Here is a 12,413-nt window from a genome sequence, read left to right as displayed (position 1 = left end):
AAAATACGAGGCGAAAGGGACGCAGCTGCGACGTTTCCTTTACAAAGCCTGCCATTCAGAGAGATTCTCGAGTAGATTAAGACGAGAGAACTTTGGAAAAAAGACTTTGTATGCACAGACATCGATACGACATCAAGAGTCATTCTGAAATTCTTTTCAACCTAAACAACCACTCAACTCCTATCACTAATTTGAAAAAGAACTTTGATTCATATTTTATAAACTATGATGATAATAGTAAGCATATTTTATTTAACTTTCATAAAAATTATGAAAAACGATACATCACAATAATGTTATAAAGATAGATTTTTATCAAATAGAAGAGACGAATATACATTATCTACGAATAATAAGAAAAAGAAAGATCTCTTCATTCAAAAGTCTACGATTACACATAATAAAGCGAAAGAATCCTTTAACTTTTTTTTCACAACAACGAAATTGTAGTTGAGATATTTGGCAAAGATGTATATCGTGGCATTGCCTGATGTATGTATAGTGTTAACCATTGCAGATATCTCGTTAGCGTAAAGGAAGGTTTCGTCTACCAGGTCAGAACATAATATATGAATATGACTGACGTTCGTGTCCGTAGAAGATCTACTTATAGACTCTTCACCTACGGACACGACGCATATTAATCGAGTTTCAGATTTTCCAAACGTCCAACGGGACGCGTCACTCCTTTGCACCACGTCCAATTTATTCACGGAGTTTCAGTGCTAACTCGGTACCTGCCAATTACGTGTACTCGTTACTGTTGTTGCTTACGTTTCATCGTCACACGATAAATTTATGATTTAACCGAGTTCACGCTTGAATTATGTCTTTATCGATGGTTCTGCTAAAAGAATAGAGCATGTCACAAATGTTACTTTACCAACGTTGTTGCGTGGACTTTCTATTTAAATAATATCGAGGCATAAATTATGATTGTGATTTCTTTACGTGTACCTATGATTAAGATATACTTCTTACATCAATATTTCTTTTCTTCGTAAGCTTTTCATGTAACTGTTCGTTTTCTTCCTTTTACTTTTCTAGTCCTAATGCATATTCTTAATATTCCATCTAACGTGACGTTCATCCGTGTATATTATTTCCTTCTTCTGTGCACGAAATCTTTGTTTTCTCCGCGACTTTTTAATTTGCCTTGCTTCCTTCTCCGATTCCTCTAAACAATAATCTCTAAATGTCGATAACGATGACAACGAGCAAGAACAGGTAGTGGATGAAAGATACGAACTGGTCCTTTTCTTCGTTTCCGGGTATCTTCTTCTCCATCTGTGAACGTCCGTGTACGAAGAGGAAGAAATCGGTTCTTGTTTATGATAAACAGCGTTTCGTGGTAATACCGTCCAAGAATGAAATCGTTTGGACGATGATAAGCTTGATGACGAAGACAACGGAGAAGTAGTATCTATTTTTGCGCTATTCTTATTATGCTTATATTGATCACTCGAAGGCATCGTATAACGTGATGATTTATAGGCTGAACGTTGAGACGTAACTAAATTGTCGTGAACAGGTCTCTTAATAGTACTTGTAGAAGTGCTCGAAGAACTATATAACGAATTCGTCGAATTCCTCGATCTATTGGATCTTCTGTTTTTGAAGATGACCAAAGTCGGTTTCTCTTTATATTGCATCGATTGTGGTTTGAATTTCGACGAACGAGTTTCATGAGACAGTGAAAATTTATAATCGGCCACTGAATCAATTTTTTTCTTCGTCCTTAGACATTCATATGAAGAATTATTCCTCTGTGGTTGCAAATTCATAGATAACGTATTGTATCGTGGTTGAAACGAAGAATAGGGCTGCAAATGTGAAAAGGATTGTTTTTTACTGCTACTCCATCGGAAATCATCATAATTACGTGCTCTGAAAAGAGAAAATGCATTTTGGTAACAGAAATAAAATTTAGTATTATATTACAGTGTATTGACGAATGTTAAAAAGTGACGTAACTAACTTTGTATCGCAATAACAACTCTGACAAAGACATTTTGGCAGCTTTCTCTGATACACTGTATTTTTATACCAAGAAACAGGGTAAGTATCTTTCTGTTGCATGTCTGAAATAATTTCAATGTTACGACATGGAAGTTTCTTTTGCAATTTTGTAACCGATTTATTTATAGGACGTTTTGAATTATATTTTTGCTTTTGTTTCAAAGAGTACACCCGCGTGTTGTCCGAAAAGTTACTTTTGATTTCATCAGTGTCCGACTCTTGATATGAACTAATTTTCTCTGTATTTTTTATTTCTGCTTCAGGAGTCAATTTTAATTCAATGCCTTTTTCAATCTCCAAACAATCTTTTGATGATTTTTTCTTAGCAGTAGATGCACATTTTTTTCCTATATCGTAATACAAAATTGAATTCATATAGTCATCTGTATTGGTGGTTTCGCTGAAATTTGTGCCACTTGGCGAACATTTTCCATTCGAAGTTTTCTTCGAACGTTCGTACGATATATCGATTTTACTAGTTCTACACGAGCTACTCTTCCTTTCCAAAGCACTAGAGGTATCTTCCTGCATGTACATTAAGAAATGTTTCGTATTACTATCACAAGTGTGTTTGAAATTACTCGATTTTCTAATACTTTCGCTCTCTTCGTGTTTAGTTTCAGCTATTCGTAGAGATAATGAAGAGATACTGCAATCACTGCAAGGCTTATTAGGATAAACATACGGAGATTTACATCCTGATTTTAATACCATATCCTTTTCAATCTCTTCTGCCGCATATTTATCATGCTTCTTCGATATTTCTTCTTTATGTTCATGAGTCATTTTAATGGTTTTTTCCTTCCCGCCTGTATTTTCTTGATGTATTTTAGCCTCTTTAATATTATTTTCACCATGCACCGATTTATCGCACATTTTCCAATAATCAGAAATAGCCTGTTGAGAAACGCGTAGGTGAACGCAATGTTGTCTGTTCTTTCTTTTTTTCATTAACTTCCGGGGGCATACGAGGCCACTGCAATGGCGATAAATACAGTGTCTACTTAGTCGTTTTCTTCGTACGTTCGTGGTTGATTCTGTGGGCTAATTCACGTAAAAAATTCTTGTCGTTAATACGATCGCATTCCTCTCGAACAATACATTTTCGCTTACCTTGGTTTTCTGATTGAACAACGTTACACAGCACATGCAATTTACCGATGATACGTCTGCAATCGAAGTAACCACGAGATCACTGAATTGTTGAATCGTGAAGATCATTCACGATGGTAAGACTTACAGCGATTTGCTGGGGAAGTCGAAATTACCATTGTCATTTTTAGGAAGACCTTTTCCTAACACAAATGCGGTCTTCGATACGATAGCTGGGTCGTTCTCCAGGAAACATTCCCGAATCTTCCTATACCCTAAAAGCCATATGTCATTTTTTAAAATAATACGAAAAAAAATCGAGCGTCTTATCACTGTTGCGGCAGAACGTTCTTACATGTCCAAACGTTTTTTACAGCCGCAAGAATAGGTTTTGATCCGAGCTCTGTATAGAAGACAATAACATTTTTATCGAATTTTTAATATCATCTCTCAATGAATATTATCGATGATTTCATGCTTACCCTTCTCTGCAGTCGCATCTGTCTGAACGTCTAAAGGACAGGAATTAGTACTAAGTATTAGAACTTATGATTATGCTATGCACATGATATTGCTGGTCATACGATGCGCGATATCCTTTCGGATATTATAATCAATTTCATATATCAGTATGTAGACATATATATACATAATAAGAACACTTATTTATTAATTGACAAAAAAGAAAAGACAAGAGGAAAAAATCATGGAAGAAATCTCGCTCGTATGACCAACGTGACTCACTTTTCCCCTTTACGCCGTAAGAGTTCTCTTGCTCTTGGTTTGCATAGGCAACTGTATTCCCTGTAACACACGTATTTTTACGATGGTTGTGTTTGCTTTCTCGGTTCGTTCCCGTAGCTGAAAGTTACCTTTCTTTCAGGAAAACCACGTAAAAGAAGAGCATTCCCGTGAAACCCACGATAAACTTGCTTAAGTACCAAACAAAATTATCGGTACAGTGGGGCATCGCTATTGAGCTTGATCACTGGTTGTTCGGCAGCGTTACAACTATGTGAGAAAAATGTAGTATCGGCAATAAACTAAAAATATTCTATCGTTGTATGATACAGTTTTTCAAGAATTGTATTTCTGAATTGTTATTTGCATTTCAAAGTCACTCTTCTTAGAATATCTTTAAAACGTGCGAATATACATCTTCGCAACGCACCTTACCTTACATGAATGAAACGATGCTTAAAATCGAGAAGTTTTATACTTTTTTCGTGAACGACCGCATTACAAATATCGCAACGTCGCTGCTACGTAAATTTTACCATATATTTTGAACTATTCGGGAAGGTTAATTGCTTATTGTCGCGATATTTTGTTTGTTTAATTTATCGTTTGAATTCTGAATTACATAACATGTTTGTAACTTCGAGGCCCACACGTTTCGTTCCACTTCCGACGAGCGTGCATTTGAGAGGCACGCGCGAGGATTTCAACCGTGGGGGACTTTTGCAATTGTTAAATTGATGGATTTATTAATTTTTGTATACCAGGATTTCGGGTTACCGTGTTTCGCGTACAGCCCCCAGGACGCGAACAAATGCAAAGTGTGTCGACTTGCAAATGTCGAAAAGTTGTCAAAAGGCCAAGAACATTGCCTACTTTTGATACTCGATTTTCAATTTTGTCATTCCCTCTTCTTTTTTAATACGATTCTAAAATAGTTTTAAAGTTACTTTTAATCCCAAAGTGAATTAGGAGAAAACGTTTTCGTTTCTTCTCTCTCTTTTTTCCCCCCATTTTACGCTCTCATCTTATCTCGTTATTAATAATTCTTGTTAAAATTCTTGGTTCGTTGAGCACGTTGTTCTCGCAAGGACAGTCTCGAGGAGGGCCAATCTTAGCTATGGATATTCCGAGGTGCAACATCTCTTCAGTCATGCATCTTCAACGAGGCTCCACCACGAGCAAACGATGGGAAGATGTTGAATGACCTGTCAACATATTTGCCGTACTGACAACACCCTCGAGCAAAGCTGTCCATGTCCGATAGGAAAAACGGAGAAACGTCTAAAGTGACACCCCTTCGTTCCACGCTCATTAGGGCAAATTCCTCGGTACGTTTCACGCGTGCCTACCGGCGTCGATGTAAATTTAAACTTGTCTGATCGTTCGCTCCTTTCATCGTCTACGAAGAAAAAGAAATTCCTTTAACAGGCATTATCTTTCTTTTAAGAGAACGATCTTTTCTTCATCGACATTCGAATTTTAAATCTTAGTATTTCATTTAAGTGACTAGTCGAATACGAATCTTTTGAGAGTTACAGTTTATACGTGGAAAATGGCTACTAAAGTTCACCCGTGGAGACGTCATCGAATGTCCAAGAAGACGAGATCGCTTTCGGTTACAACTAAAAATATAATATCGTTCGAGTATCGGGAAGCGAAGGATAGTGCAATCTTCCTGCCCCTTTTCGTCCTATTCCGTACTGCAAAAATAGAAGAGTGAGAATCACGTTCGGCTAACAACGGTACACACCGCCAGCTGCGGCCACATGGCATTCTTTCTGTGATCTTGCTTTAAGAGCTCGTTAATACGATCCTCTCGGATGTTGCCAACGCACAGTTAATATTAGTTTCGAGTATGTTTTCTTAACGTATGAGTGTTCTTTCGACTCCGGCAGCAGTTAAGTGCTGGAGAAACCTGAATGTTATGTTCTTCCCTTGTCTTGGATAAAAATCTATATACTCTGACGGATGGAGAGGAAGCGTCAGGTTTAGGTTTCAAAGGGAAACTAAACAGAACTTTATATGCTATTTCTTCTTTTCTACAAATTGATATACAAATTACAAAATACGATACTTGTTAATCGTTGTATTTTGATTCTTAAATTCTCAAAAATAATATACTTGTAGTGTAAAGAAGAACGAATACAGGAATCATTTATTTTAATCTGGACGATGATAAATCGATGCGTCTCATTCAAATTGTTTTTGTCAGTAAGGGTAAATAAGCACACGCATTTCTGTTGCCCGCAAGGAGTCATGCTCGATAAATCTTAGCCGTTTTGTATAAAACCGCTCTCTGTGCCTATTTGCTTACGGAAGATCCGTAAGATTCCGTCACGGTGGCCGTAATCAAAGAAGTTGTACGGGTTTAACGAAGATCTTTGCCTTTTTCTCGAGGTGATACAAGTTGACAGTAATAAGAAGAACGAGATCCAAGCTGGCCTCGATTGGCTCCTGGTCCACAAAAGTGGCGGAGTTACATCGCGTTTCGAGCCAATCCCAACATGTTCCTTCTCTAAAAATACATTTTGAATTGGTAGGAGGAGATGCGGAGACACCTCCTTCGACAGAGGGAAAAAGATTCCACTATGTATATAACTCATTCAACAGTGTACACTGACTGTTTCATCGGGTAGAATCTTACAGGAAGCTGGAAACAAGGGAAATTGACGGGTGTTTCGCGAGATATATCGGCGAACGAGTTTAAATTCACGTGATTTCTTCCATGAAATATATACAAATTTTGTCACTAGCTAATATTTAACTTCGTCACATTTATTAACAGACCGATCGTGCTGAAGAATCGATAATCCATAAACGTAGTGATTATTAGAAACTTCTTGAATCTCTTTGTAAATATGAAATGCTGTACCAACATATACTGCACAGCGTATAATTCCAACAATAATTCTTATAATATTCCACGAATAAATTTTATGCGATAGAAACAAGAAATAGTAATTATTCGTGGAAATCTTGAAGAAGATATACTCTCTGTACGGAGTATCACAACGATTTAAGATGAAGACCGAGAGCGGTAATTCGACTCAAGTGAATTCCGGAATCGAGCAACGTTTGAGGAGTCCAAAGTGCGCTAGATGTAGGAACCACGGTGTAATTTCCGGACTGAAGGGTCACAAGAGATCATGTGCGTGGAAGGACTGTCGTTGTCCTTGCTGTTTGCTAGTGGTCGAGAGGCAACGGGTGATGGCCGCTCAAGTTGCACTTAGAAGACAACAACAGGCTCAAGGAAATTTCTTCGGTGAAAATGTTTCGAGCGTTTGTCACACCCCGATTGATACGTCTGCTTCGCCGTATCTACTGAAAACAGATCAAACACCAGTCTGTCGAAGAGGGAAGAATATTCAACGTCATCAATTACATTTTACGCAAACCAGCATTAGCGTAACTCAAGGATTCTATGGATTGAAAACGATTCACGGTTTACCTGCAGCATGTTAGTATTTATAGTTAGTATTTATATAGTAAACCAATAGAAAGAAAACATATCTTTCATTTCAATTTTCTCGCGTTTGAATTGTTATTTTTTTCCTATTTTATGGTCTTCCTTGATTTTACATGTATTCTTTGATATTATTTGAACTACAAAAAGAGGAGGATTCATAGGTAGTCGTAAAAAGTATCGCGCGTATGGCGACAGCTGTTTTTAACATACGTAAAACTCTGGAGAATCGTAAATAATACTTTATTATCGTCGATTAACTATTTGCTATGATATTAGCATTTTTTATTTGGTATTTTTGTACATTAATAGCATATTTTTATTACAGTTACCGCAGACGCTCCATTATTGAATGGTTTGTCACAAAATCAGGAATACAAACAAGAATCCGAAGGTTCGAAAAAAATACAACCCTTCCCAAGTATGTATTCCACGATTCCGTGGTTCGAACAGGTCGCAGAACCTCGTAAGATGAAGAAAAGTTTTAACAATTTTACTTCCTCTGTGAACGATCAAAAGAATATTTCTGCTGCTAAAAGTGGACCTTGTTTGGAGAAGAAATCGACGATCTCTTTTAGCGTAGAATCTATCATTGGAACAAAGTGATGAATGATTGTTCTGTATGAAATTGCATTTCATTATTGTAAATAGGAATTTTTATGAATTGATAAATCTTATTGACATATACTTATGGGCAGTAATTATGACATAAGTGAAAAAATTTCAAAAATTTAAATTATTTTCTTATGAAATGCAATCTATATGTGCTTGTAAATCTTTCTTTTTTAAGTATTATTTTAAGAATTATACATATCTTTCCAATTAACAAATTTCTAATTTGTTACATATACATACATAAGATACATCATTGTATATTAATATTACAATAAAATCTTACATAAAATCAGATTTAATTATACAAAACTTGAATATTATGGCATTTTCATTTATTATTGCAAATATTTTAAACATATCAGAAAAGTTCAACCAGGAAAACAAATAAATATAGTATATCCTAAGATTATATGTATCAAACTAATAGATCTATGTGAATACATAAAAACATATTCTGTGAATTCATACAAATTTATATGATTATGTAAGCTTATTTAACAATAATTCTGTATAATTTTATGAAAAGTATTTAAATCAATTTTATCAATCCTGTCTCTCTCTCTTTTTCATACATTATATACAATAAATTATACACTGATATAATTTTTATTTATCAGTTTCGAGTGTTTTACTACAGCGTTTCATATATTCGTCCATTTCAGAAAAATCAAACAAGGTAGTATGAATTATTTCATATAAAATACTTGGCCATTTGTTTTCGAGTAGTTGTAACTTTTGTATTGCATCTACAGTAAGGTTTATTAAATTTAGTAAATGTATCTTTCCTCTGTGTCTCCAAATAAGATCTTCCTGCAGTTAAAAGCAGTTATTTAAAAATTCAAATTGAATTGAATTCAAATTTTTTTTTCATCTTAAAAATATTTATTGAATAGTTGATTACCTGTGTTATACTTCCTTTTCTCCATTGCAATGCTTCCTTAGCAACAACGCTTCTTAGAGCTGGATCACTGTTAAGTAAAAATTGTTTGGCAGTAATTTCTCCAGTTTGTCTTTGCACTTTTTCTAAATGAAGTCTTTGTAATAAAGGTTGTAATAAAGACTCTGGCAGTGAACACATCACAATATCAACAAGACCAGCATATTCTTCATTTGCTAAATCAATTTCTTCATTTGTAACCTGTGAAAAAAAAAATTCTTAATTCTATTAATATGAATTAGTAATTCTCGGCTTTTAATATTGTTATACAGACTTATAAGAAAAGTTAAGGAACAATTACTTCTTTTCCATTGATAATTTTTAAGCCCCAGTGAGCTAGCCGAAATATAGCATAAACTTTCCAATCCTTTGATATAATTGGATTTCCAGTTTCTATATGAATACTTGTTAATCCCTGCACTTCAGCTAATGCATTGAGCTGTCCAAGATAGCTAATATTAGTTTCCTTGAACATAAAATGTTCTAAATTTGGAAATCTATTTTTTATTTTACACAACACTTTGGCTACATCATTAAACTGTACATAATTAAATTTAACTATATTAACGTCTTGAGCTTTTGAAGAGTCCCAAAGTCGATCAATAAAACGTAATGCACCTTGACCATAAATATTCAAACATCGGCCAACTATTTCTATTAAATAATCCCCTCCTATAAAATAATAAAGATATAAGTGTAATAACATAATACAGATATTATAATTTCCTCATACCTTGTTCTCTTTCTTTTAATGTATTTTGTAATGGGATTGGACTTGGTGGTGTAACGGCTTTATACTTAGCTCTAACAGCTGCTGCTTTATTACTTTTATAACATACTATTTTTTTCCCTTGTGCACTCTTCACCTTGTTCTTGTCTTTTTCTAAATTTTTATATTTTTGCAATATATTTTTAGTAGTAGATGAGGTACTAAGGTCACTCAATACTGACTTACAACTATCAATGCTATTAGTTTTAGAACTTAAAGAACAATATCCAGAAGAATCAATGCTTGATTTTGATTGACAATCAATTAGACCATGCTGATTGTGAAACTGTGTACTTTGAGATATTTTTGTTAAATCTTGTTTCTCATTCATTAACAGCTTAGAAGACTTCAATATTTCATAAGGCTGATTATCCTCTTCATCAGCTATTTCTGATGATGGGAAAACATTAATGGAATCAAATGTTTCATTATTAACAGTTTTACTAACATTGCATGATGAAGCATAATTATCGGAGTTTAAGAAATGAGAGTTTAAACAACTTTGCAAATTTTCGTGACCTTCTAAAGTCTCTGAATCACTATTTGATGTACTCTCGGTGTCGCTTTCGGTTTTCGTCTTTGTTAGATCTTTTTTTATTTTCTCATCAAATTTATTGTTTATTAAACTATCTACAATAGAATCTAAAATTGGTGGAAGTTTAAATTCTAGTGGATATGCTTTAGTTGTATCTTTTAATCGAAATAAATTATCGCTAGAATTACTTCTTTTCTTTATATTTATTTTTGTTGCTTCTATATTTTCATTTATAGATGTTAAACTCCCAAAACCTTTCGACTTTACTTTTTCTAAGTTCTTAGGTTTTAATATATTGAATTTATTTGATTTCTGAATTTGTACTGTATTAATATTACTATTTCGAATATTGTTTTTATTATTGCTATTATTTGTGGATGATCTGGAATGACATCTGAGAAGTTCCCAACTTATTTTAGCATTTGATATAATTTCCTCTCTTCGAGCATTCATACAAACTTCTGTACTAAGGTTTAAAAAGGTGGAATTACTTTGTTCCTTCGTCGTTCTCCATGCCACAGCAGTTCTTCGGATTTGTTCAGTGATTGGCATAGCTGATAAAAATTGTAAATTTGGTAGATATGATACAAGGAAAGAAACATAATCCCCATTCAATGTTATAGGATTTCCATCAATTGTTATTTCTCTAAGCTGTAACGCTTTAACAAGATTTCCTATATCTTCAATTCTAAAATAATAAATATTCAAGTATAAGTATAAATTATCAAGTATATTACTATAACTACATCATGCATCATATCTTTTATATATGTTTATAAAATGCTTACTTGTAAATATCATTATTGCTTAAATATAATTTTTGTAGTTGTGGTGTTTCATCAAAACCTAATAATTTTTTAATTTTATTACGCCTGAGATTTAATTCTTTTAATGATGCTAAACCTTGAAAATCATGGTATCCTATTGTTTTAATATTATTTCCAGCTAAATTTAACACTTTTAAGGATACAAGATTATTTAAATCCGAAATTTGTACAATTTGATTGCCATGTAGGTCTAAAACTTCCAGTTTAGAAAGTTGCTTTAATCCTTCAATTCTTTTTATTCTATTCTTTCCAATCAATAATACTCTTAAATTCTCTAATATTTCAAAATTGCATATTCTTTCAATTTGATTATCATATAGATCAAGAAACACCAATTTTGTTAACTGAGAGAAATTACAGTTTTCAATCTTTGTAAGAAGATTATGTTGAAGAGATAATAAACGTAAACGTGGCTCCCCAATTATGTTTGGAAAAGAGGTAAGTCCTCGTCTATCGAGACATATTCTGTCAGGACTTTTCTCTTTTTCTGCAGATGTTCTTGTTGCCATGACAGTCTTCCCTTCGCTTGTCCATTGTAAAGTAACTGCATTAGAACCATCGATCTTATCATGTTCTATGTTAAATGGAGAATCTGTTGGACTATATGTAAAACTTATATACAAAGCTTTAAACATTTTTAATACCAAAATTATAAATAATTTTTAATTAAAAAGTAAATACCTGAATAAATTATAACGGCGTTTAAATAACTTTGGTGGTATAGGAGCACCAGGTAAAATAGGTAAAGCAGGAGCAATTGTCAAAAAATTATTGTTTTGTTGATTTTCTGTATGACTAACTATTGGTTCTCCTTTAATTCCTTTTATAGCAAAACCTACTGTTTTTGACTAAAACATTAAATAACATTATTTCAATTATCCTATAATACAAATCAAAAGAGATATAATAGTATAAGAAAATTAATGTAAAAATAAAAGTATGAATTAAAAATCCTTAAAAAACCTACCCGTGTTACTCTATCGCTGCTTACTGGCATTACATAACTGAAACATAAAGGAATAAGTTAGTATATTGTTCCACAGGATCATAAAATTAATTTTAATCATTTAAAAGAATATTGATATTGTCATAGTCTATAGTTAGTTACTAAGGATTTTTTATTAAATCGTGATAAAACTAAGTCTAACATAAGCCTAACGATTATTGTTTGTCATTGCGCATTTGATTTATTACCGTTGTCAACATTTAAAAGTTCCGCGTAATGAAATAACTATAGCAAAGAATAACTATCATAGATGTAACTGCATTAGTTGCGGCCACGACGATCGTATAAACAGGTCTTGACACTCGCTAGAGGAAACCATCCGAAAATTGAATTGTGTCTAATCGTGAAAAATCAACGTGGAAGATATCGAAGTTCTCGTTCTTGCGAGACAGACAGAGTATTTCTGTCT

General features: G+C 33.6%; 3 protein-coding genes across 6 annotated transcripts; 1 reads left to right on the top strand and 2 right to left on the bottom strand.

Annotated features, from left to right (window-relative positions):
• Window positions 1–360: 360 nt before the first annotated feature.
• LOC132912574 (uncharacterized) lies at window positions 361–3,113 on the bottom strand. The gene is made up of 2 exons (XM_060970090.1): window positions 1,979–3,113; window positions 361–1,887 (listed from the first exon to the last, which is right to left on the bottom strand). Exons 1-2 carry the CDS (start codon window positions 2,968–2,970, stop codon window positions 1,050–1,052), a joined length of 1,830 nt encoding a protein of 609 aa, XP_060826073.1. The 5' UTR covers window positions 2,971–3,113; the 3' UTR covers window positions 361–1,049.
• On the top strand, window positions 1,885–8,224 carry LOC132912580 (uncharacterized). 2 transcript variants are annotated; one of them, XM_060970100.1, is made up of 4 exons: window positions 1,885–2,058; window positions 3,995–5,180; window positions 6,798–7,309; window positions 7,644–8,224. In XM_060970100.1, the coding sequence occupies exons 3-4, from the start codon at window positions 6,874–6,876 to the stop codon at window positions 7,919–7,921; spliced, it is 714 nt and encodes a 237-aa protein (XP_060826083.1). In that variant the 5' UTR covers window positions 1,885–2,058; window positions 3,995–5,180; window positions 6,798–6,873; the 3' UTR covers window positions 7,922–8,224. The 2 variants fall into 2 exon arrangements, with proteins under 2 accessions (XP_060826083.1, XP_060826084.1); XM_060970101.1 differs by lacking the exon at window positions 1,885–2,058 and adding an exon at window positions 2,423–2,536.
• LOC132912572 (leucine-rich repeat-containing protein 49) lies at window positions 8,131–12,337 on the bottom strand. Of its 3 annotated transcripts, none has more exons than XM_060970087.1 (7): window positions 12,193–12,337; window positions 11,680–11,846; window positions 10,960–11,598; window positions 9,601–10,859; window positions 9,169–9,539; window positions 8,832–9,068; window positions 8,131–8,740 (listed from the first exon to the last, which is right to left on the bottom strand). In XM_060970087.1, exons 1-7 carry the CDS (start codon window positions 12,202–12,204, stop codon window positions 8,537–8,539), a joined length of 2,889 nt encoding a protein of 962 aa, XP_060826070.1. In that variant the 5' UTR covers window positions 12,205–12,337; the 3' UTR covers window positions 8,131–8,536. The 3 variants fall into 3 exon arrangements, with proteins under 3 accessions (XP_060826070.1, XP_060826069.1, XP_060826071.1); XM_060970086.1 differs by lacking the exon at window positions 12,193–12,337 and adding an exon at window positions 11,966–12,173; XM_060970088.1 differs by lacking the exons at window positions 8,131–8,740; window positions 12,193–12,337 and adding an exon at window positions 11,966–12,176 and having other exon boundaries at window positions 8,969–9,092.
• Window positions 12,338–12,413: the final 76 nt, after the last annotated feature.

The sequence above is a fragment of the Bombus pascuorum genome, chromosome 12, assembly GCF_905332965.1.
Source record: "Bombus pascuorum chromosome 12, iyBomPasc1.1, whole genome shotgun sequence".
In the NCBI taxonomy this organism is placed as follows: Eukaryota; Metazoa; Arthropoda; class Insecta; order Hymenoptera; family Apidae; genus Bombus; species Bombus pascuorum.
This window is presented reverse-complemented; position numbering and strand designations above follow the sequence as displayed.